Consider the following 24,837-nt stretch of genomic DNA (forward strand, 5'->3'; position numbering starts at 1 on the left):
TTTACACTGCCTGCTTTTTACATTTATGATAACTTCTGTAAAATATCTATGGGCTAGTGATTTTGGCCTTAATAGCACTTAACTCACTTAAATACACTTTCCCAAGATAGAATACAACATTCTTCCATGGATCACTTTTCTAGACTGAATTAATTAGATTAGCACATTTTGAAAGAGCAGAAATCTAATATTCATTTTCTTTTCTATTTAAGTGGGGGTTAACGTTTTTCAAATTGTCCTTAGACTCTGTGTATTAACTATCTATCTTTCCATTGTGCTTTCTGCTGAGAACTAATTAACTGTGGAAAGAAAGTAAGGTATTTTGTATCTTCATAATTGGATATTGGAATTGTCTTTTTATTGGCCAGATCATGCCATTTTAGTGTGTGTTTGTAGAAGAGCCTGTTCTTGACTGGCAGGATGCCATGGATGATTGATAACGCTCATGTAAAATTGTTAGATTTCTGTTTTTAAATCTTTTGTTCTTAGAATTTTGCCATGATGTCTTATTGTCATCTACTAAAGATGAAGTTGAGTGTACAAAATAAAGAAACGTGGCAAAAACTTTGAGTCTTACCACAGGTCTGTATTTTGAAGAATTAGAACTCACATCAGTCTATACCTATGAAAAATTTCCTTCAGCTAGTTATCTGCATCATTGTATTTGACTCCATTCTTTTATGATAAAATGTGCTGTCGTGCAGAAGTTTTACTCACTTTCAGATGTAACTATACACACATTTTTAAAAGTTGACCTTTTTTAAAAATGATATTGTAGTCGTAATACACAACTACAGTGTTTTAAGAACACACTGAAGAAAAAAATTGTCATTAGTTCATCTAAACTCTTCTTATTCAAAGATAATACTGATAATTTTTTTTTTTCTAGTTAAAAGATTGGTATGTGATTTACCTTTCTCTCCCCACATAGATACCATGGGTCAGTGCAGGGGTTCTTAGGGGCCCACGCATCTTTGGCAGTGTTCAGAATTGAAGTGAGTACAGGATCAGTGAGCCTCTTGAGTTAATTGTGCAGTATGGAAACTGTTCATGTTTGTGTCAAAGTGACTTTTGTTAGATCCTTAGAAGTGTGTGATCTGTGAGGATTATTGGCTTTGCATTGAAATTTGGAGTGCTGCTTTGGGATTTGTGGCTATGATGATATTTTGATTTGGTTCTTCACCATTTGCTGTGTAGTAATGTATTCATTCATTTGCTAGAACTGCTGTAACAGAGTATCACAAACTGGATGGCTTAAATAACAGAAATTTATTGTCTCACAATTCCAGATACTCAAAGTCTGAGATCAAAGTGTATGCAAGGTTGGTTCTCTATTAAGGACTGTGAGAGGGAACCTGCTTCAGGCCAGTCTCCTTGGCTTGTAGATGGCCATCTTTATGTTTACATGGTATTCTCCTTGTTTGTATCAAATTTCCGCCTTTTAAAAGGACAGGAGTCATTGCATTAGGAGTCCACTGTATTCCAGTATAGCTTCATTTTAACTAGTTACATCTACACTGAACTTATTTCCAAATAAAGTCTCATTCTAAGTTACTGGGGGGTTAGGACCTCAACAAATGAATTTTGGTAGAGGAGGAACACAAGTTATAACAAGTAATATAACATTTTTAATGGTGATAAACGGAGAGCAAGGTAACCCTTGATGGATTTCTGCTGTCAGTTCTGGCATACCGTAGATGTGCAAAGAAGAGTAAGATAGACTTGGTAGAAATTTTTACTCTGGCTAGTGATGTTTGAATCATTTCTATTTTGAGGACTATGGAATGTGAAATGCTTTCATATTTCATCATTAAAGATATTTAGGAAAACTGAGTTTAGAACAAGTTTCTGAGGCCTTTTAGAATGTAGTCTTTCTCATCTACATAGAGTTGGAGATTGCAGAGATCATTCTACTGATTAATTTTCCAAAGGCCATTTTGTGTTTGTTTTCCTTATTATAATTAGGAATAATTACTTTAGTTCTTACCAGACTTAAGCACTGCTGCCTTCAACATTACTTAGGTTAAACTGAGTTGAATTTCACTGTTTAGATAACACATAATCCAAAATTTAGAAACAAGAAGATCATCTTTAATTCTGTTAATCTGTAGGTAAGGAAACTGAGGACCTAGGCTACACAGGGCAGTTGTGTTGTAAATTTCTTATTTACTGTTTTTCTATTTTGCACAACTTTTTGGTTAAAAGTGTAGGTATTCATTATGTTTGTTGAATTGAGTTGGATAAAAATTGGCAATGCTAATTTATATCCTAGAGACTAAACTTAATTAAAATGATTTATTTATTTTGAGACAGACAGTGTCTTGCTCTGTTGCCTAGGATGGAGTGCAGTGGGGCCATCATGGCTCACTGCAGCCTTGAACTCCTGGGTTCAAGAGATCCTCCCACTTCAGCCTCCCAAGTAGCTAGAATAAGAGGAATGCACCACCACACCCAGCCAATTAATTTTTTTTTTTTTTTTTAAGAAGAGATAAGGTCTTGCTGTGTTGCTTAGGCTGGTCTTGAACTCCTGGCCTCAAATGATCCTCCACCTCAGCCTCCCAAAGTGCTGGGATTATAGGCATGAGCCATTGTGCCTGACCTAATTAAAATAATTTTAAAATACATTCTTAGAATTTGGTTTAAATAATTCATTTTATAATGGTAACATCTATGCATTCATAGGCCTTCTTAAAAAATTATAATGGTAATATCTTTCTTTACTACTTTGATAGAAAATTACAATAAATTTAGAGTGTAAACATACTGAATTATAACATTCTGCCAGATCTCTTAAGTTCCATGGTGCAGAGTTTTTTCTACCTTAATATAAGTTGCATAGTCACCAAGTTTTCTTTCCAAAGTCTTCCCAAAACAAACTAGCCTTGAAGGGCATTTGAGAATTTTTTTCTGGAACATTTCTCTTTGTTTCTTTGATAGTTTGTCTGTTCAGTGTGTTTTATGCAGCACCTTTGTGGTAGTTGATTATCTAGTAAGTACTTCTAGAACTAAAATGTTAGATAGTAAACTATATATCAGGAACTGATAGTTGGGGACAAATGACAGTTGGTCTTCTTTATAATGAGGAGACTGGAAAATGTTCTCATTAAGATAAGAGTATTAGATTAAGTGATTCCTAAGCTGTCCCTCCAAAATTGTATGATTCTGTTAAATGGTCATGTGTAGAAGATGATGAATTAACTGGAATGGTGAACGTCTCTCACATTTTCTATTTTAAAAACCCTGTAGTTCACAATTTATCTTTTAAATGAACCTTGTTACTTGCATTTACTATACTATATATAATTACTCTAATTAAGGTGGGCAATTAGGAAGAATTTGTCAAATCATGGACATAGTGTATGGTATGCTGGAGATAAAGAAGCCTGATTTATAGTAATACTTGCTAAAATGAGCTTCTAAATACTTGAACAGATTTTTCTCGGTTCAGTGTACTGTAAAAAGGAGATTGTCACATTTTGCTGGCAACCATTTATGGATAATTTTACCTTATCCTTTATAACATAATCTTCTTTTTACTAATGGAGTTAAACTTAAAAGTTTTCATTTTCTCTTGAACCCTGTCATATTAAATCAGACCTTGCAGGTGCTGGTCAGGTTCTGTGAAACATGTTGGTGTTGGTAACATTAAAAAAATATACTTTGATTATGCTTTTATAGTGTTACAATTTCCCTTTCTGTTTCTGCTTTAGAGAGAGATGCTGGTCTTTCTGTAACGATTACATAGTGTTTCATATATGCATTGACTTCTTTGTAATAGATGAAGATGAATGTTTGAATAGCCGTGTTGCCATTGTGTTTTTTTAAATAGAACTAAATGCTTCCTAACTTACAAAATAATCATTCTTCAGTGAAGGCGTTAATGTTGCACAGATGGTAGCAAAGGACTTTCCTTTGATTTTTAATAAGGGACTGGTTCGTCAAAGAGATTTCTCAATTTCTGTCGTGAAACCTATAATAGAGAATAATGAGAAAGGCACACAATGTACATCATTATAATCCTTTGATGTAGATTAATGATAGCTAAATCACATTTTCTAATTGCTTCTTTTTTCTATAGTTGATTATTAATTTTTAAGAAAAAACTTCGCTAAGCAGCTCCTTAGTAACACGTGCATCTCTGTTCCTCAATATTTTGTGATGTACTCTGAAATTCAGAGAATAGAATTTTTAAATATTATCATTAAGGAATTTACTGTGCAGAGGAAGGACCAATATTTTTCTTCATGAAATGAATATGATGATTTAACATGCTGAGAAGCATTCGCCCATAAAAACTATTGGTAGTTGTTAATAACATGACTTATGTTTCAGCAGTAGTGTTTGGCTTTTTACAGTCTTATCTTTGATGTTGTCTTAGATATTCAGAATATCTGATAAAATTCGGAATATGCAATCATCTTGTTGTTATGTTCCTTTTTTAGTTATACAAGATACATAATTAAAATCTTCATGAGTAAAGTTATTTATTATCAGAGAAATAATAAAATTGTGTTCATATCAATCACGTTGAATGTGTTATCTTCCTTTCCTCATTTGTAAGGTAGATATATGTACACCTGATTATGAAATTTGATGTCTTTTTAAATTTAGGTTTTTTAGTCAATTGAGTATCTTGCTGTTGTATTAAGCCTTAACTTTCCTTTAAAAGCTCAGTTCTACATTTTAAAAGTTTTTCAAACATTGAGAACCTCAGGGTTTGACATGGTTTTAATTGAAAATGTCATCTGTGTTTAAAATAATTTTTAAAAAAATCAAATACAAGTTATTACAGACTATCAGAGGATTAACCTTTATGTCTTTGTAATCCTGAGCCTTTCTTGAAAAGTAATCCTGGTAACATTTCATTTTGACCTTTCCTGTGGACTTGAGATTATATCAGAAATGACTTGGTTTTGAAATCTGCTTATCACTGCAAAGAAAAGACCTCGTTGAATCTAGACATAAAGTCTCTGTGTGAATGGATACCTCATTCTGATACTTTCCAAGATCCTGTCTTGGTAACACTTTGTGGACCAGGTCATGTTCAGTTATGACATTTAAAGGATATGTGTAGGAGAGTCTGCCCTTATTCAGATACATACTCCTGCCTCCAGCAGGTTTATCAGTTTACTGCCTTTTCAATGTAGTGCTTCCATCTCATCAGCAGGAAGTGATGGCTGCACTTTGGAGTAGAAATCTTTACTCTTTTGCTAGGCAGTGATCATGTCTGAAATTTCTAGAGTTAAGTACTAATTAGTTTTCAAAGCCTGTTTTCACATTTCTTCTTACCTGTTTAAGATTCTTTTACCTGGTAGATGGTTTTTTTAAAGATAGGACTTTTGTACTCAAGAAATTTAAGATGAAAGAATAGGCAGAAGAAGCAATTTTGAACTTGAAAGAATTGAGATTATCATTAACAATCTTCTGGTGTATTAATTTTAAGCTGATAAAACAATAAAACAAGCTGTTGTGTGTGTGAATAAAAAATGACTAAAAGGAAATAAAAAATAATTGATAATGTACTTTTCTTTTGCTAATAAAGGCATGAGAATGTTGAAAAGAAATTTATTCCCCAAAACAATAAGAAAATGAAATTAAAATAATGTTGTGTATCTTAAGTATGAAAAATTCTTGAGAATAATCACCATCTTAAAATGTTACTGAACACCTTAGTAACATCAGATGTTTATTTTCTATGTGGTGGATGTTATAGCCCTTAGGAATAAGTCTAGTGGCCACTAGTTTTCTTCTTAAAGTACCTTATGTTTAGAACTCCGTTCCATTAAATTTTTTCTTTGGTTGTGTAATGTAAGTAAAGTTTTATGCAGAGTTCTTTACAGTTTGAATGAAGACTGACTTCTAAGGAGGAAAACAAAATTTGGGTAGTTTCTTTTTCTCTCTCTCTTTTTCTCCTCTTTTTTCTTATAATAGGAATAACAAAACATATTGTAAGAAGCCTGGTTGCTCAGAGGAGATTATCTATGTTAACCAGGAGAATGTTTGTCAGGCAGCATGAAATCATTCATTAATTATTGTTGTTGTTAATCTTATCAGATTTTTGCCATTTTTTTCAACTTTCCTCCCTTTCTTACATTTTATTTTTTATTGTTTTTTTCATTTTCTGGACCTGAAATTACCTCTTGTTAATCCAGTTTGTGTAGAGAGATGGCGTACCAGATTGGGAGTTAGGGAACCTCCTCCTTTCTTTTCATTTTAACTTTAGTCCTTCATTGTTAAAATTAAAGAATTAGACTCGATGATTTTTAAGTTTTCTTCTAGCTCTTAAAATTAATTCTAACGTATATTACATAAACACTTGTAAAGATGTAGGAAAATATAAAATAATCTATTCACTAGTACTTACTGAGCACCGTCTGTGAGCTCACCCCTGTGCTGGGCTGACCTTGGTTGATTTTACCTATGTTTACATTGGGTGGGAGGAGAGAATTATAAGGGATAGTTTTTTTTCTTTGAAGAAAATGAATAGCCCAAAGACAAAAACAACGTAAGACAGCTTGAAGCGAGCTGATTGTCAAAATCACCAAAGTGGTTGACTTGTACAATTTGTTAGCGAAGAAAAACTTTACCCTCTTAGGTTCATTGTATGGGGGCCTATGAATTAAACTGTAAAAAAGATTAGCAAGAGAGAAGATAGATTTTTATTTATGAATGTACATGTGAGTTCACAGAAAAATGTGACTCTCCAAACAGGTGAAAATGGGGGTTTATACACCTAATTTAATGGGAATAGGTAGAGGGAAGAAAAGTCTTCGATGGTAAGAACAAATGGCTTTCTATTTTTTTTTTAAATATACTTTAAGTTCTGGGATACATGTGCAGAACATGTAGGTTTGTTACATGGCACATACATGTGCCATGGTGGTTTGCTGTACCTGTCAACCCATCATCTATATTATTTCTCCAAATGCCATTCTTCCCTTAACTCTCCACCCCCAACAGGCCCTGATGTGTAATGTTCCCCTCCCTGTGTCCATGTGTTCTCATTGTTCAACTCCCTCTTATGAAGGAGAACATGCTGTGTGTGTTTTTATGTTCCTGTGTTAGTTTGCTGAGAATGATGATTTCTAGCTTCATCCATGTCCCTGCAAAGGACATAAACTCTTCCTTTTTTATGGCTACATAGTATTCCATAGTTTATCTCGTCTGTCATTTGGATTGGTTCCAAGTCTTTGCTATTGTCGCAAAGACTTGGAACCACAATAAACATGTATGTGCATGTGTCTTCATAGTAGAATGATTTATAATCGTTTGAGTATACCCAATAATGGGATTGCTGGGTCATATGGTATTTCTGGTTCTAGAACCTTGAGGAATCCCCACACTGTCTTCCACATTGGTTGAACTTACACTCTTACCAACAGTGTAAAAGCATTCCTATTTCTCCACATCCTCTCCACCATCTGTTGTTTTCCGACTTTTTAATGATCACCGTTCTCACTGGCATGAGATGGTATCTCATTGTGGTTTTGATTTGCATTTCTCTAATGACCAGTGATGATGAACTTTTGTTGGCCACACAAATGTCTTTTCTTGAGAAGTGTCTGTTCATATCCTTTGCCTACTTTTTGATGGGGTTGTTTGTTTTTTTCTTGTAAATTTGTTTAAGTTCTTTGTAGATTCTGGATATTAGCCCTTTGTCTGATGGGTAGATTGTGAAAATTCTCTCCCATTCTGTAGGTTGCCTGTTCACTCTGATGATAGTTTCTTTTGCTGTGCAGAAGCTCTTTAGTTTAATTAGATCCCATTTGTCAATTTTGGCTTTTGTTGCCATTTCTTTTGGTGTTTTAGTCATGAAGTCTTTGCCCATGCCTATGTCCTGAATGGTATTGCCTAGGTTTTTCTGCAAGGGTGTTTATTGTTTTAGGTCTTATGTTTAATTCTTTAATCCATCTTGAGTTAATTTTTGTTTAAGGTACAAAGAAGGGGTCCAGTTTCTGTTTTCTGCATATGGCTAGCCAGTTTTCCCAACACCATTTATTAAATAGAGAATCTTTTCCCCATTGCTAGTTGTTGTCAGGATTGTCAAAGATCAGTTGGTTGAAGATGTGTGGCGTTATTTCTGAGGCCTCTATTTGTTCCATTGGTCTATGTATCTGTTTCGGTACCAGTATCATGCTATTTTGGTTACTGCAGCCTTGTAGTATAATTTGAAGTCAGGTAGCATGATGCCTCCAGCTTTGTTCTTTTTGCTTAGGATCGTCTTGGCTATGAGGGCCCTTTTTTGATTCCATATGAAATTTAAAGTAGTTTTTTCTAAATCTGTGAAGAAAATCAGTGGTAGCTTGATGGGGACAGCATTGAATTTATAAATTACTTTGGGTAGTGTGGCCATTTTCATGATATTGATTCTTCCTATCCATGAGCATGGAATGTTTTTTCATTTAGAACAAACGGCTTTCTAGGGGAACATGGGAGATAAGAAAGTTTATAATGATGTTTGTTTCTGCAGATGTGAGTGGTCTTCTCTGTCTTTTTTCCAGTAAATCTCCCATGAAAGGGGATGTCTGGCAGCCTTAACTCCCAGAAGTTTCTGTCTTCAGTCAGTTAAGAAAGGTCCAAAAAGTCTTTGGTCTTTATTCATTTAATCTCAGATGTGTTTTTAGTTTAAAATAATCTTCACAGCACCTCTGGAAGTCTAAGTGTTCCCCACAAATTTATATATTGTTTCTTAAGTGTCTAGTAATGCCACCTGACTTACATAAAAACACTTTTGTGTTTTTCCATTGCTCTTAGTTTGAGTATGGAATTCCTTAACATTACCAGCAAGACCTTGTGTGATCTATTGCCTATTCTCATCTTTTTTTGTTGTTTTTTTGAATTCCAGTTCTGGGATATATGTGCAGAATGTACAGGTTTATTACATAAGTATACATGTGTCACGGTTGTTTGCTGTACCTATCATCCCATCATGTATTAGGTATTTGTGCTAATGCTCTCCCTCCCCTTGCCCTCCACCCCCAACAGGTCCTGGTGTGTGATATTCCCCTCCCTATGTCCATGTGTCCTCATTTTTCAATTCCCACTTATAAGTGAGAACATGAGGTTTTTGGTTTTCCGTTCCTGTTTAGTTTACTGAGAATGATGGCTTCCAGCTTCATCCATGTCCTTGCAAAGGACATGAACTGATTCTTTTTTATGGCTGCATAGTATTCCATGGTGTGTATGTGCCACATTTTCTTTATAAACCACTTTCTTCCTTGGTCTCTGCAAGTGAGGTGTATTGGCCATCCTTTAGTTCCTTAAATTTATTACAGTTGCCCCTTGAACAAATAGGCTTGAGCTGCATGGGTCCACTTACATACAGATGCTTTTCAGTCAAATGCGGATGGAAAATACAGTATTCATGGCATGCAAAACACAAGTATATGGACGGTTGACATTTTCTATGCTCTGGTTCTCCAGGAGTGAGTGCAGAAATTGAGTATGTGGGGATTTTGGTATCTGAGGGAGTCTTCAAACCAGATCCCCAGTAATATGGAGGAACGACTGTATATGCTCTGTGCTATTGGACCTTTCAGCGTTTTATCATCTTCTTCTTGCCTCTTGGTCTAGTTAACTTGTAATCTTTTAGAATGCTTTTTACCATTTCTGCTACTACAACACTTGTCAGGGTTAATATTATTTCCTATTGGATGATAGCCACATAATCAGTTATTGTTTCTACTTTTTTCTTTCTAAAGTTACTCCACGTGGCAGTCAGAGTGATAATTCTAAAATATAAAACATGATATCCCTTTTCTACATTGTATATGAGATCCACAGGACTATTTCCTTTTCATCATTGACGTCTCAGCTCAAAAATCAGCTTCTTATTAATGCTTTCCTTGATAACCTCAATTAAAGTAGCAGGTGATTATAAAGAAGAGTATCTCTCACAAAATGTGGCACTTTGTCTACATAGAGACAATTTTTTTTTTCTTTTTTAAAACTCTACTGAATCTTTGTATATTCTGTCTACTCTTAATAGAATCTTTGTGTTTTAATTCTTGATTATAATTCTGTATTTTTAAAAAGTGTTTAGAAAGTATTTTGTATATATGTAGAAAATGTATTCATATATTTTCTAAGTATAGTTTAATGAATTTGCACAAACTGAACTCACCCAGAACAAAAACAATACCCTGGAAGCCCCTCTTGTGCTCCCTTCCAGTTACTGCTTCTTTTCCCTATTGGGATAACCAACTACTCTTCTGACTTAACACATTAAATTAGTTTTGGCTGTTTTATATTTGATGTAAATGAAAATATATAATGTGTACATAGCTTCTTTTACTTAAGAGTTTATGTTTGAGTATGTAGTTATTGTTCATTCATTTTTACTAATCTCTGGTTACACAGCTTGAAATATAAAATGTACCAAAAGGACCATGACTATTGTCTTTAATCCCCGGGATTCATTTTGTCCTAGATAAGTCTTGAAATCAGATAGTATGAGTCCTCCAACTTTGTTCTTCAGTATTATGTTGGCCATTCTAAGTCTTTTGCCTTTCCAAATTATAGTACCTTCCTTTTTCCATGTAAATTTTGTAATTGCTTGTTGAGTTTTACAAGCAAACATACTAGAATTTACATTGGGATTTGTTATATCTGTAAATCTGTTCAGAGGAATTGGCATCTTAACAATATTGTTATAGTTCATGAACATGGTGTATCTCCATCTGTGTAGAATTTCTTTAATAAGTATTTTGTAAATTTTAGTAAACAGAGCTTACACATATTCTGGTAGATTTGTACTTAAGTATTTTATGGGGTTTTTTTTTTTTTTTTGGTACTGTATTTGGAATATAAGTTTCATGTTTTGTTCTCTGCCCTATCTTCAGTCTCTAAGATACGGCGCAAAGTCTTTATTGAATGAGTATCTGTCTGCTGTCAAAGAGTTCATACTCTAGGAGCTGAGAAAGAAGTACACAATTAAAAGATGATACAATTTAAGGGAACTATTAAAAAAATTTCTGTAGGAGCTCCAGGTGGGAGCAATAAAGTTCATGTAACAGATTTCTTTTTCTTTTTTTCTATCAGATTTGAAAGAAGATAAACCTAGGACAAGGTTGTTTAATGATGCAGAAAACAAGAAGAATTCAATTAAAATGTGGTTTAGCCCTCGAAGTAAGAAAGTCAGATATGTTGTGAGTAAAGTTTCAGTGCAGACCCAGCCTGAAATAAAAAAAGATGTAAATGCTCAGCAAGACTCAATGTATGAATTTGTTTCCACAACTCCTCCTGCAGATGTTTCTGAGAAGGCTAAAAAGCCTTTTGCAAGATCTCTAAAAAAGCAAAAGAAGAAAACTTTAGCTGAAATCAACCAAAAATGGAATTTACAGGCAGAAAAAGAATATGGTAAATTTGACTCCAAAGAGGAATCGAAGCAAAAGCTGGTATCCTTCTGTAGCCAACCATCCGTTATCACCAGCCCTGAGATAAATGGTGAAATAGACTTACTAGCAAGTGGCTCCTTGACAGAATCTGAATGTTTTGGAAGTTTAACTGAAGTCTCTTTACCATTGGCTGAGCAAATAGAGTCTCCAGACACTAAGAGCAGGAATGAAGTAGTGACTCCTGAAAAGGTCTGCAAAAATTATCTTACATGTAAGAAATCTTTGCCATTAGAAAATAATGGAAAATGTGGCCAAGACAATAGACTTTCCATTCCCGTTTCTAAGAGATGTAGAAGCAGCAATCTGAACACCAGTGGAGATTTTGTTAAGCAAATGGTGCCCTCAGAGAATATTCCATTGCCTGAAAATTCTCCAGACACTAAGAGCAAGAATGAAGTAGTGACTCCTGAGAAGGTCTGCAAAAATTATCTTACATCTAAGAAATCTTTGCCATTAGAAAATAATGGAAAACGTGGCCAACACAATAGACGTTCCAGTCCCATTTCTAAGAGATGTAGAAGCAGCATTCTAAGCACCAGTGGAGATTCTGTTAAGCAAATGGTGCCCTCAGAAAATATTCCATTACCTGAAAGTTCTTCGCCACCTTCATGCAGACGTAAAGTTCGTGGTACATCGGGGAGGAAGAACAGTAATATGTCAGACGAATCCATTAGTCTTTCACCAGGTACACCACCTTCTACATTAAATAGTTCAAGGTACAGACGAGTGACATCTAGCCCCTCAGCAATGAAGCTGTTACCCAATATGGCTGTGAAAAGAAATCATAGAGGAGAGACTTTGCTCCATATTGCTTCTATTAAGGTAGGATGCTTACTCTGAAATACCATCTCAGAATGAGGCCAACTATAAAGCAGTTTCTTTGCAATTTGTGAAAAAGGGCGTAAGATTACTAGGATAATTAACCTTTCACAGGCATGATACTTCCTCTGAACCAGAGAAGCAAAATTCACAGGGATGGCATTTCTACTTCAATTGGAGCAGCGGCCCCTGAGTCTGGACAGCATGATCTTGTAGGAAAAAACAACGATATTTGAATATTTCAGCTTTTACTTTGCCAAGTGCTTTTGCTTTTGTCTATTTTATCTTCAGTTTTTATCATTTTGTTTACCTGGTCTCATGCTTTATGAATGTAGACAATTGCTAAGTTCTTACAGGCAACAATGTTTACTTAGCAAAAGAGCCCACTAGAATTTGGAAAGTTAAAAGATGTGGTCTGTACGTTTCTCCAGTGACCTGGACATTTGACTATTAGAAATGGCTATTCTGGTTTACTACAAAGGAGCTGCTTTTTGCCCTACAATCAGCCATTCCTTTTTACTGACCCATTCATTGACGTTAATTCTCTTTAATTATTGCTTCAACACCTGGGATGTGGCAGAGGTTTTTTGAACCTGGCTTGTTTTCTGAACACTTGGCAGTGGTTGATCTTTGAAATTGAAACAAATACTACAAATTAAACAGAGCAGTAAGCACCATAGCTTTATAGGCTTTGCTCTGTGATTTCATGCAAGTGTTAGGAAAGTGTGATATGGTAGACCTTAGTACTAAATTAGGATAGCCTTTCATGCTCTCTCAGTGACTTTACATAGTAAATTCACCCAGGAAATCCTTTGGTCTTCTGGATGGGTAGAGAACTTTGGGATGTCTGGGAGGAACCACTTGGAGGCCCACAGATATAAGGCTGGTGGGCAACATTAAACATTTGTGAAGAACATGGAGTAGGAGTAGACATTGAGTGTGGTCTCAAGATTTCTGTATTTCTGTCTGGAGAAAGAGGATAGTACAAAATGAGCTTATCCCAACTGCTGCTGGTTCATTTTCCTTGCTTTTCTTCCAGATTAATGAGAAATACAGTCAGCTCTGTGTATCTGTGTGTTCTGTGTTTATGGATTCAACCAACTGCAGATCAAAAATATTTGGGGGAAAAACCAGTAACAATATGTAATAAAAAGTAATGCAAATTTTAAAATATCATGTTATTATTTACATAGCATTTGTATTGTATTAGGTATATAAGTAATATAGAGATGATTTAAAGTATACTGGAGGGTCTGTGTAGATTATTTGCAAATACATCATTTTATATGAGGAATCTGTGGATTTTCTTATCTGCTGGGATTCTAGAACCAATTTCTCACAGATACTGAGGCATGACCGTACTCTATTTCTGATACCAGTGAGGCAGGGACCTTACAATATGACCACATATCCTTTGGACAACTTGAATTTTTGAACTTGTCTCTGGTTGTGTTTTAGTTTGATTTCTCCAAATCTTGACTTGCAAAATAAGATTTTTTTGTCATCTTTGTTATATATATGCATATTATACATACATATAAGCTATTCTAATCTTAACAGAAAGTTATTAATGCTTCATAGACGTAAGTAGCTAATGTAATTATTTTTGTTCATTTTTCTGACTAATATGCTTTATATATTTTGCTTTCTGGGAATTTTCAGACCATCAGGTAAGCATTTACTTACATTGGTGGAGACTTTTTCTTCTAACTGTAAGAATAATTTATCATTATTAATCAGGATCCCTAGGGTCTAGGCCAGAGTTTTGTAAATTCTTTCTTAAAGGGGCATTTAGAGTAAACGTTTTCAGCTTTGCAGGCCATGAAGTCTCTATCATAGCTGTTCAGCTCTGCTATCATAGTGCAAAAGTAGCCATAGACAATATGCAAACTAGTAATTTTTTTTTTTTTTTTTTGCTTTTTTTATTTTAAGACGGAGTTTCGGTCTTGTTACCCAGACTGGAGTGCAATGGCGCGATCTCGACTTACCGCAACCTCCACCTCCTGGGTTCAGGCAATTCTCCTGCCTCAGCCTCCTGAGTAGGTGGGATTACAGGCACGCGCCACAGTGGCCAGCTAATTTTTTTTTGTATTTTTAGTAGAGACAGGGTTTCACCATGTTGACCGGGATGGTCTCGATCTCTTGACCTCGTGATCCACCTGCCTCGGCCTCCCAAAGTGCTGGGATTACAGGCGTGAGCCACCGCTCCTGGCTAGTAATTTTTTACATACAAAATCAGGTGACTGGCCAACAGGCCATAGTTTGCCTACTCTTGGTCTAGGCATGGAAAGAAACCGTAATAGAATATTAAATCAGGAAAAAATGATGGCATACTCCTGTCTTGGCGAATTTTCTTTATTGATATGTTCGAGATTGCTTCATATGAGTTTTGTCAGTTTACTTAGAGTTTTGCCAGAATTAGAATAATCCATCTTTATTTCTTTGAACTTAATTATTAAATGCAATTATTGTCACCAGTTGTCAGATTATGTTATGGTACATTTTTTAAAAGTTAATTGATTTTTATTGTTTGTTATATCACCATTAATAGTGTCCTTTAAAAATTTTTTTGAGTTGAATATATGCCTCTTACCTTAGCTTTATTTTAATAGACAGATTCTTAAAATTAGTAGATTTGTTGGTGTGTGTGTGTATATATATATTTTCCTTTTTTTTTGAGAGAGAGTCTTACTCTGTCACCCAAGCTGGAACGCAGTGGCATGATCTTGGCTCATTGCAACCTCTGCCTCCTGGGTTCAAGCAATTCTCCTGCCTCAGCCTCCTGAGTAGCTGGGATTACAGGCACTTGCCACCCCGCCTGGCTAATTTTTATATTTTTAGTAGAGACAGGGTTTTGCCATGTTGGCCAGGCTGATCTCTAACTCCTGACCTCAGGTAATCCGCCCACCTCGGCCTGCCAAAGTGCTGGGATTATAGGCATGAGCCACCACATCCAGCCAGTCTTTTTAGATGAGATGTGAGGGTTGTTTCCAAGTTCTAGAGATTATCACATTCCTTAGTTTGTGGTCCTCTTCTTTTTTTTTTTTTTTTTTCCCACTGCTAAGAAATGTCTTCTGCCAGAGGTCCTCTTCTTTATCTTCAAATCCAGCAGCAGCAGACTGAGCCCTTCACGCATCTCATCTTTCTGACATAGCTAGGAAAGACCCTCTGCTTTTAAGGATTCATATGATTAAATTGGGCTACCTGAGAAGTGCAGAATAATCTCCCCATCTCACGGTGTGTACCCTTAATTACATTGCATTGTCCCTTTCACCATGTAAAGTAACATATTCACAGGTTCTGGGGATTATTAGTGTGGACATCATAACTTTTTGACCACACCACTGAAGTAGCTTTCTAATTTCTTACACAAATTTCCCTTTGTATTTCCTGGAGTCAGTTGTATATGTAGCAGAGTTACATATGCAGTCTGACTGAAGTCAAAATTGTCATTTCTCTGCTCTCCAATCAGTAACTCATTTTTATATTCCTCTTCCTATTTGAATATCTTCTTAACTCATGTTCCTATTTGAATGTCTGCATCACCTGTGTTAAACTGCTATTGAAAACATTGTGTTATGAATGGGAGATTTTTATGAGAAAGCATTGTGCCTAAGTAGAAACTAAGATAAATACTCATCATTTTTTCTTCTGATTTATTACCACAGTTACTCTTGCACCAACCCAAGAAAAAAACAAAATACTAAAGACATAGAAAAAATTTTCTATTTTCTATTTGTCACCTTTGCTTGAGAATTTTTACCATACCGACCTTCCCCTTTTCCTCCCCCACATCCCCCCACCAAGTTCTCTAGCACAAATTCTTAAAATGGCAATGATCACTCATAATTTAAGCCCCAGCAGTGACTTACTGTGTAATAGAAGAATGGCTTGAAGATGACACGTCATGATGTATTAGTGATGTGGACATAGTAGGTAATGTTTTGAAGGCAACTTATAAGCATGGTATGCTTAGAACATAACAAAGGTGGTGAAGATCCCCTGGGTAGGGAGAAGATCCCTTGTGAAGAGTCTCATTCAGAGTTTAACTTTGTAGTTTATTATACTGTAATGCAGTCATGTTATATTGTGTGTGTAATTATTATGTATCCTTCATGGTAGCTTCATGAGAAGGTAGCAAAGGACACAAAAGCAGCCTTGGCATATGTGATATTTTCAAGAGTTTAACCTCTAAAACACCTCTTAGAGTCAGTATCTGTTTTTTCCCCTCTGTCATCCCCCACATATATGTGTCTGCTTTAGTAATACCAGTAACTTATTGTACCATTAACTAGGTTATCAGAATTATCTGTTAAATTACAGGCTTACCTCTTTTAATTGCACTTCACTTTTTTTGTGCTTTGCAGATACAGTTTTGTTTTTGTGTTTTTTGACAATCCTGCATTAAGCAAGTCTATCTGTGCTGTTTTTTTTTAAACAGCATATGCTCAGTATATCTCTGTCACATTTTGGTAATTCTCACAATGTTTCAAATCTTTTCACTACTCTTGTATCTGTTACAGTGATCTGTGATCAGTGATGTTTGATGTTACTGTTGTAATTGCATTGGGGCACCACAAACCCTGCCCATGTAACACGGCAAACTTAATTGATAAATGTTGCCTTTTCTGACTTACTGGTAATTCTCCCATCTCTCTCCCTTTGAATCCCTATTCCCTGGGACACAACAATATTGAATTTAGGCCAAGTAACAACCCTACAATGGCCTCCAAGTTTTTAAGTGAAGAGTCGCTCATCTCTTCCTTTATATAAGAAGCTGGAAATGAAGAGTGAGGAAGGCATGTTGAAAGTTGAGATAGGCCAAAAGCTAGGCCTCTTGCCAAACAGCCAATTTGTGAATGCAAAGAAAATGTTCTTTAAGGAAATTAAAAGTGCTACCCTGGTGAATACACAAATGAGAAGAAAGCACAACCACCTTATTGCCGATATGAGGAGAGCTGGATGGTCTAGATAGATGATTGAACCAACCACAGTATTTCCTTAAGCCAAACCTTACTCCAGAGCAAGATCCTAAATCTCTTCGATTCTGTGAACGCTGAGAGAGATGAGAAAGCTACAGAAGAAAAGTTGGAAGCTAGCTAGGTTCATAAAGTTGAAGGAAAAAAACCATCTCCATAACATAAAAATGCAAGTTGAAACAAATGCTGATGGAGAAACTGCAGCAGGCTATCCAGAAGATCTAGCCACGATAATTAATGAGAAAGTGGCACACTAAACCACAGATTTCAGCAAAGTTGAAACAGCCTTCTATTGGAAGAATATTCCATCTTGGTCTTTCATAGCTAGAAAGGAGTAGTCAATGCCTGGCTTCAAAACCTCAAAGAACAGGCTTTCTTGTCAGCGGCTGATGCAGCTGGTGACTTGAAGTTGAAGCCAATGCTCATTTACCATTTGGAACAACAAATCCTGGGTGAGAGCACATCTTGACAGCATGGTTTACTAAATAATTTAAGCCCACTGTTGAGACCTACTCCTCAAGAAAGATATGCAAAATATTACTAATTGGCAGTGCACCTAGTCATCCAAGTGTTCTGGTGAAGATGTATGAAGAAATTAATGCTGTTTTCATGCCTGCCAACAAAACATCAATTCTATAGCCCATGGTTTAAGGAGTAATTTTTACTTTCAAGTCTTATTACTTAAAAAAAATACATTTTGTAAGGCTATAGCTACCATAGATGGAGATTCCACTGATGGTTCTGGAAATGATTCACTTTTCTAGATGCCATTATCATTGGTGATTCATAGGAGGATATCCAGATGTCAACATTAACAGGAGTTTGGAAAAGAGTTGATTACAGTTTTCATGGATGACTTTGAGTGGTTCAGGACTTCAGTGAAGAAAGTTACTATAGATGTGGTAGAAATAACAAGACAACTAGAATTAGAAATGGAGCCTGAGGATGTGACTGAATTGCTGCAGTCTCATGGATGAGGCATTGTTTCTTATGAATGAGAAAGCATCTGGTTTCTTTTCTTCAAGTGGAATCTACTTCTGGTGAAGATGCTATGAACATTGTTGAAATGACAACAAACGATTTAGAAAATTACTTAATCTTAGTTGATAAAACAGCAGCAGGATTTGAGAGGATTAGCTCTAATCTTGAGAGAAGTTCTACATGGATAAAATACTACCAAACAGCATCACATGCTACAGAGAAATCTTTCATGAAATGAAGTCAGTTGATGTGGCATACTTTATTGTTGTCTTGTTTTAAGAAACTGTTGGCTGGACGTGGCGACTCACGCTTGTAATTCCAGCACTTTGGGAGGCTGAGGTGGGTGGATCACGAGGTAAAGAGATCGAGACCATCCTGGCCAACATGGTGAAACCCATTCTCACCTAAAAATACAAAAGTTAGCTGGTTGTGGTGGCGTGTGCCTGTAATCCCAGCTACTTGGGAGGCCGAGGCAGGAGAAACGCTTGGACCATGGAGTTGGAGGTTGCAGTGAGCAGAGATCACACCACTGCACTCCAGTCTGGCAACAGAGTGAGACTCCATCTTTAAAAAAACAAAACAAAACTGTCACAACCACCCCAACCTTCAACAACCACCTGCTTGCTTAGTCAGCAGCCAGCAACATCAGGGCAAGACCATCCACTAGCAAAAAGTTTGTCACCATTTTTTAGCGATATAGTTATTTTAAATTAAGGTCTGTTCATTTTCTTTAAGACATAATGCTATTGCACACTTAGTAGACTACAGTATAGTGTACATACACCTTTCATATGCACTGGGAAACCAAAAGATTCGTGTGTCTTGCTTTATGGCAATATTTGCTTTATTGCAGTGGTCTGGAACTGAACCGACAATATCTCCGAGGTATGCCTGTATTTTATTCAGTAAATTCTGACTAAGAAGCCAGAGAAATATTTAACATTTTTAGAGCTTCATTCCAGATGGTTAATTTTTGTTTGTTTGTTTTAATGGCATCTTTTGCCAAAAAGGGAAGTTTTAGGTTCCTGGTCGGTTCACTTACATGGAAACACTTAACCATGCTGGGAAAGTCATTTGTCTTGTACTTACTTGTCATGTTCTGTATTGTCCTTAAGAAAGAAGAGCTAACCTTTATCATAAGGAAAAAGTTTTGTTCTTATGTGTGTGTTTTTGGCAAGTTAATTTATATTGCTGGAATATGCGTGGATCTGTAGTATGTACAAATGTGTGAAGGATCTTTCCTTTGAAAACTTAGCAATAAGAGATTCAGTGGGACACACTCATGCAGACTCTTATTTTCAGCCTTCAGTGCATTACTTGAAAATACCAAATTCATTTAACATTTTTAGTAAGGCTTGGCAAATACTTTCCTTAGATAAATTTTTTTTGCTATGGTTTAAGAAAAGTTTAATTATTCTTTCAAGTTGTGAGGAACCCAAAAATGAGTACTTGAAACTAATTTAAAGAAGCCAGAATCAAAAGTTAATTTATTTCCTGGCTACTTCATATCAGTTCAAGCTTACCCAGTTACTGTAGACTCTATCTAATTATCATAATTTTATTTATGAGCATGACATTAAATTTACATGAAGTAGAAAGATGAAAATATGACAAACTTTCAAGTACTAGAGAGGAGAAAGCAGATTGGTTATAAAAAGCAGGCCGTTTGCCAATCAGCTATACAGTTCAAGAGGTGGGTAGAATGTTAACAGAAGACACTTTGATAATATGAAGAGGTGACATGAAAGAAAAATAGCAACAGTCTAGCAACCTTGAAAGAGAGTCTACGTTTATTCTTTAAATTGTCACTCTGTTTCTGTTTGACTATTTCCATGAGACTCTTCCATTTCACAATTGTGTTTATATTATTTTTTAATCTTTAATATGTTTTTTCATTACCACATAGAATTAGAATGGGGAAATGTTTGAGAAGGTTTTTGTGTGTTTGAGTACTTTCATGTTGAGCATAGGGAATGTGTGTGGTTCTGGTGGTTTATCTGCTCACTTTTTACAGGATTGTTATTGAAAAAAATCAAATTTGTATCTTGGCAGATATTCCTGCATTCATTTGTAACTGATATGAATATAAAGCAAAAGCTGCAGGGGCTCACACCTGTAATCCCAATTATTTTGGAAGCTAAGGCAGGAGATTGCTTGAGTCCCTTAGTTTGGGCAACACAGGCCCCCATCTCTACAAAAAATAAAAAATAAACCAGGCTTGGTGGTATATACCTGTAGTCCCAGCTACTGCTCAGGAGATTGAAGCAGGGTAATTGCTTGGGCCCAGGAGCTTGAAGTTACAGTGAGCTATGCCATTGCACTCCAGTTGCTAAATACATGATAACTTCCTCTAGAAGTAGAATAAAATGTTCCTTTTTTAACGTTTTTCCTTGAAACTGGGGCAATTGATTGGAAACCTATGATCCTTTTAGGCCCATCGAGCATTTATGGTAATTTTGTTAATTTAGGAATATAAAAATATATGTTGCATGTGGATTTACTTTTTTAGAAAACTGAAGATTTGCTGTATTTGAGAAGCATCCCAGAGCATGGAAACAGAGACAATTAGAAATAAAAAGCATTTTTTTTTTTTCTGAGACAGAGTCTCACTCTGTTAACCCAGACTGGAGTGCAGTAGCATGCTGTCAGCTCACTGTAATCTCTGCCTCCCAGATGCAAGGAATTCTCCTGCCTCAACCTTCTGAGTAGATAGGATTACAGGTGTGTGCCACCAGGCCCAGCTAATTTTTGTATATTTTGTAGAGATGAGGCTTCACCATGTTGGCCAGGCTAGTCTTGAACTCCTGACCTCGTGATCCACCTGCCTCATCCTCCCAAAGTGCTGGGATTATAGGCGTGAGCCAGCACACCCAGCAAGTAAAATTTTTTAAAAAGAAAAAATCAAATGTTAGGAGAATTAGTGATTTCTGCATTGTCATACCAGCAGAGGAAAAAAATCATTTCAGAAAAGAGTATTGGGGTAGGGGTGGGAGGGGAGAGATTTATTCACTCAAGAAGCACTTCACAAAACTCTTTGAACACAGTGTTATGTATGTAACTTCTGTCATCTATGGCTTTTTATTCAGTCTTTTTTAAGAGTACCCTCTGCTAGTTATTTTTGCCTTATCTTCATGGACTTAGATATCGTACCCTCTCCTGTTATTTTAAAAGAACTGGTTTAGTTATATCTGCAGTGACTGGTGATAATAGTGTAATTTCAAGAAAATTTTTACCTTCATCCCATGGCATAAATGCCTCTTTCGTCCTGTAGCCTGACATTATTTTACAAAGGGATGGTATCTCTTATTTTACAACTAGAGATTTTTAAAAAGCCTTTAAGAGTTAACTGATACTTAAAACATAATATGTAATTAAATATGAAAGATAGATGTCAGATCTTCCCACATTACATGAAGGGAAAAATTTAAGAGACCTTGGTATTAGATAGCTTAAGGATTGTGTGTCTCACTTCTAGGGAAAGGAATAAAAAAGAGGAGAGAGAGAGGGCAGACTACCTGAGACCAGTTCCGCAGACTTAACTCCTTTGCCAGAGTCTACCTTCACTGGAGGCCGGCAGCAGAGGGAAGCTATTTTATTTCCTACTTCAAAAGATAGCTTTAAAGTGACCTTAAAGGTCCTCTCACTTGTAGTAGGATTTAGTTGGATCATGACACACAAGACGCAGAAAGTTCAAAACTGGGAAGGAGACTTTAATTTTAATGCTGTTTAATAATTGATAATGTCTTAATATTATAAAAGCCAAATTAATATTGTCTGCCTTTATTTTCCTTGCTTTGTGCCTTATTTTAATTCACTTATTCCCCAGATCTTTTTCATCTCATTCAAAAAGAGGTGGTGAATTCTAAAGTGAAGTTATTGTATTTCTTACTTTACCCTCATCTTCCTTCTCTCTCCACTACATTGGTGTGCTACTGTTACAACATTGTGTAGATCTCCAGAGTACTGGAATAGGGAAATAGAGAGTGAGAAGTTGAAAACTATTTGTTAGTAAAGGCTACATCACGGATTTACAGAAGCTCTGTTTCCTGTAGAGTTAGTTGATAATGGGTGGTGATCTTAGTCTTGAACCGGGCAGGGGGCAGGGGATAAAAATGTAATGCTGATTCCATGGGCTGATTTGAATAGGTTGCTACTGATCTCTTTTCTGCCATTTTAAACAGAGCAACTGTTGCTTCGTAGAAAATGTTGTTGAACAAATAAGGTGAATATAAACTGAATGAATGTATTAGGATGGAGTAACTGCCAATAAAATTACAGTTTTTGGCTGTTTTTTAACTTTGGTTTCACTGAGTAGTCTTCTGGGCTAAACAGATTTGTCTGTTTTAAACAATATCCAGAAGCCATTTACATATATACTCAAAAATGTTTTTTTTTTTTTTCACAAATAAAATTATGGCTTTTAAAACTTCATTATGAGCAGATGATCTTTAGCTAGTGTCCTTTATTTGTTACCGTGAAATGAATTTCAAATATGGCTTGCTAATAGATTTTGTAGTCTATATTCAAGCATGACTGTATTTCTTGATATCTCAGAATACTTTATGCATAGATAATTTCTTTTTTTGTTTGTTTTTTTTTTTTTTGAGGTGGAGTCTCACTCTGTGGCCCAGACTGGAGTGCAGTGGCATGATCTCCACCCACTGCAACCTCTGCCTTCCAGGCTCAAGTGATTCTCCTGCCTCAGCCTCCCAGGTAGCTGGGATTATGGGGTGGCACTACCATGCCCAACTATTTTTTGTATTTTTAGTAGAGATGGGGTTTCACCATGTTAACCAGTCTGGTCTCAAACTCCTGACCTCAGGTGATCCACTCACCTGGGTCTCCCAAAGTACTGGGATTACAGGCATGAGCCAACACACCTGACTTAATGATTTCTTTATTCACTCATGAACAGTAGCCTTAAGAGACAACAATTTAAGTTTTACTTTATCTTGAAGATAGCATTTTAAAAATCTCAATATTTTCCTTTCTTTCCTTAATGCTTTTTAATTTCTTTCTATTTTGTTCATTTTTCTAGGGCGACATACCTTCTGTTGAATACCTTTTACAAAATGGAAGTGACCCAAATGTTAAAGACCATGCTGGATGGACACCATTGGTATTTGTCTGGTTTTCATTCTCATTCTTTTTATGTTTCACAGTTCTTAGAGTTTATAGCTATGTAGTTGTCTATATATCATCCTCTGCCACATAGACTCTTTTTAGTCTGAAGAATTTATGTTTTCATCAAGTATGAGAACATGATTATTTTCCTTCTGGCTTTTCATTTGTGACAGGCAAGAAATTGGTTACCTTTTGACAGACTAGATTTAGGAATCTACTTGTACTATATTGCAGAATTTAGCTAATGTCCGGAGATTACAGCTACAGCTGACATCAGGCTCCATTCTGTAGCACTGCATGTCACTGGAACCAAATTTCTTGGAACAGAAAGGGGTCAGAGGAACTGAGTATAGGAAAGTGATCACAAGGAAGTAATTCTTACTGAGGGTCTATCTCAGCCTCACTTATACCCTATCCAATTGCAGAGATATAAGGCAGTAGAAATCTTTGCTTACATTAAACATTTTTAAAAGTCTTTGCTTATTATTACTGAAAGTAAAAGTGTGAAGCATAATCTGGAAACAGAATGACACAAATACTTGGAAACAATTGCTATGTAGGCTAATTACATTAGGAAAAATAAATGTGAGATTTGAATGCAGCCACAGAAGTGTCAGCAAATGAAGTAGATGCCTTTATCCTGTAAACTAGAAATTCAGCCCAGAAATGAAAAAGCTGGGACGGTTTAGTCTGGATCAGTCACTTTGCTGGTTGGACTCTACTGGCTGGCTAACCTTTTCAAAGAAAGGTTAATTTTTTTTCTTCAAAGCTACTAACAAGTTGTAGTAAAGATTGGTTAGTGATTTAGAGGGTTTAATGCCTAATTAGGATTCCTTTCTCTTAAAAATAGACCTACAGATGTTGAGTATGGTATCACCTATTATGAATTGAAATAGATGTACTTAAAAAGTACAGAATGCGAGGGATCTAGTAGAATACAACATTGTTAGTAGTTCATTAGACATAAGGAAAGATTTGTACCTAAGGCATCTTTGAGCATTCCATTGTTACCAGTTCAGTCATTCAGCAAGTGCTTTTTGTATTCCTACTCAAGTTATTTCTCTTATTAATAACAGCAGTCATACAGCTATCTGTAGGTTCAGCAAAGTACTCCTTCACAGATACTTTGTTGCATGATATGTGTATGTACTGGTACAGATTTTTATGTATCATCTTGTTATTAAATACATAGTCTTTTTTTAGATGTTTTAAATTTATTGTAGAACAAGGAGCTATAGTTGGTTTAAAGCTTCATTTTCTTCTACAAAAAAGAAAAAAAAGTAGGCCGGGCGCAGTGGCTCATGCCTGTAATCCCAGCACTTTGGGAGGCTGAGGCAGGCAGATCATGAGGTCAGGAGTTCAAGACCAGTCTGGCCAACATAGTGAAACCCTGTCTCTACTAAAAATACAAAATAAATTTGCCAGATATGGTAGTGTGTGCCTGTGATCCCAGCTACTCAGGAGGCTGAGGCAGGATTATTACATGAACCGTGGAGACAGAGGTTGGGGTGAGCCAAGACTGTGCCATTACCCTCCAG

The 24,837-nt window shown here is 36.0% G+C and overlaps 1 protein-coding gene across 2 annotated transcripts in view; it reads left to right on the forward strand.

Annotated features, from left to right (window-relative positions):
- BARD1 (BRCA1 associated RING domain 1) overlaps positions 1–24,837 on the forward strand; it is an 83,640-nt gene that overhangs the window by 17,252 nt on the left and 41,551 nt on the right. For both annotated transcript variants that reach the window (XM_064373026.1, XM_064373025.1), the window contains 2 exons: positions 11,041–12,218; positions 23,214–23,294. In XM_064373026.1, the coding sequence (XP_064229096.1) occupies positions 11,041–12,218; positions 23,214–23,294 (1,259 nt within the window). The remainder of the gene's footprint in view (positions 1–11,040; positions 12,219–23,213; positions 23,295–24,837) is intronic.

The sequence above is a fragment of the Aotus nancymaae genome, unplaced genomic scaffold (assembly GCF_030222135.1).
Source record: "Aotus nancymaae isolate 86718 unplaced genomic scaffold, 86718_ANA_hifiasm-v0.15.2.pri h1tg000008l, whole genome shotgun sequence".
NCBI lineage: Eukaryota > Metazoa > Chordata > Mammalia > Primates > Aotidae > Aotus > Aotus nancymaae.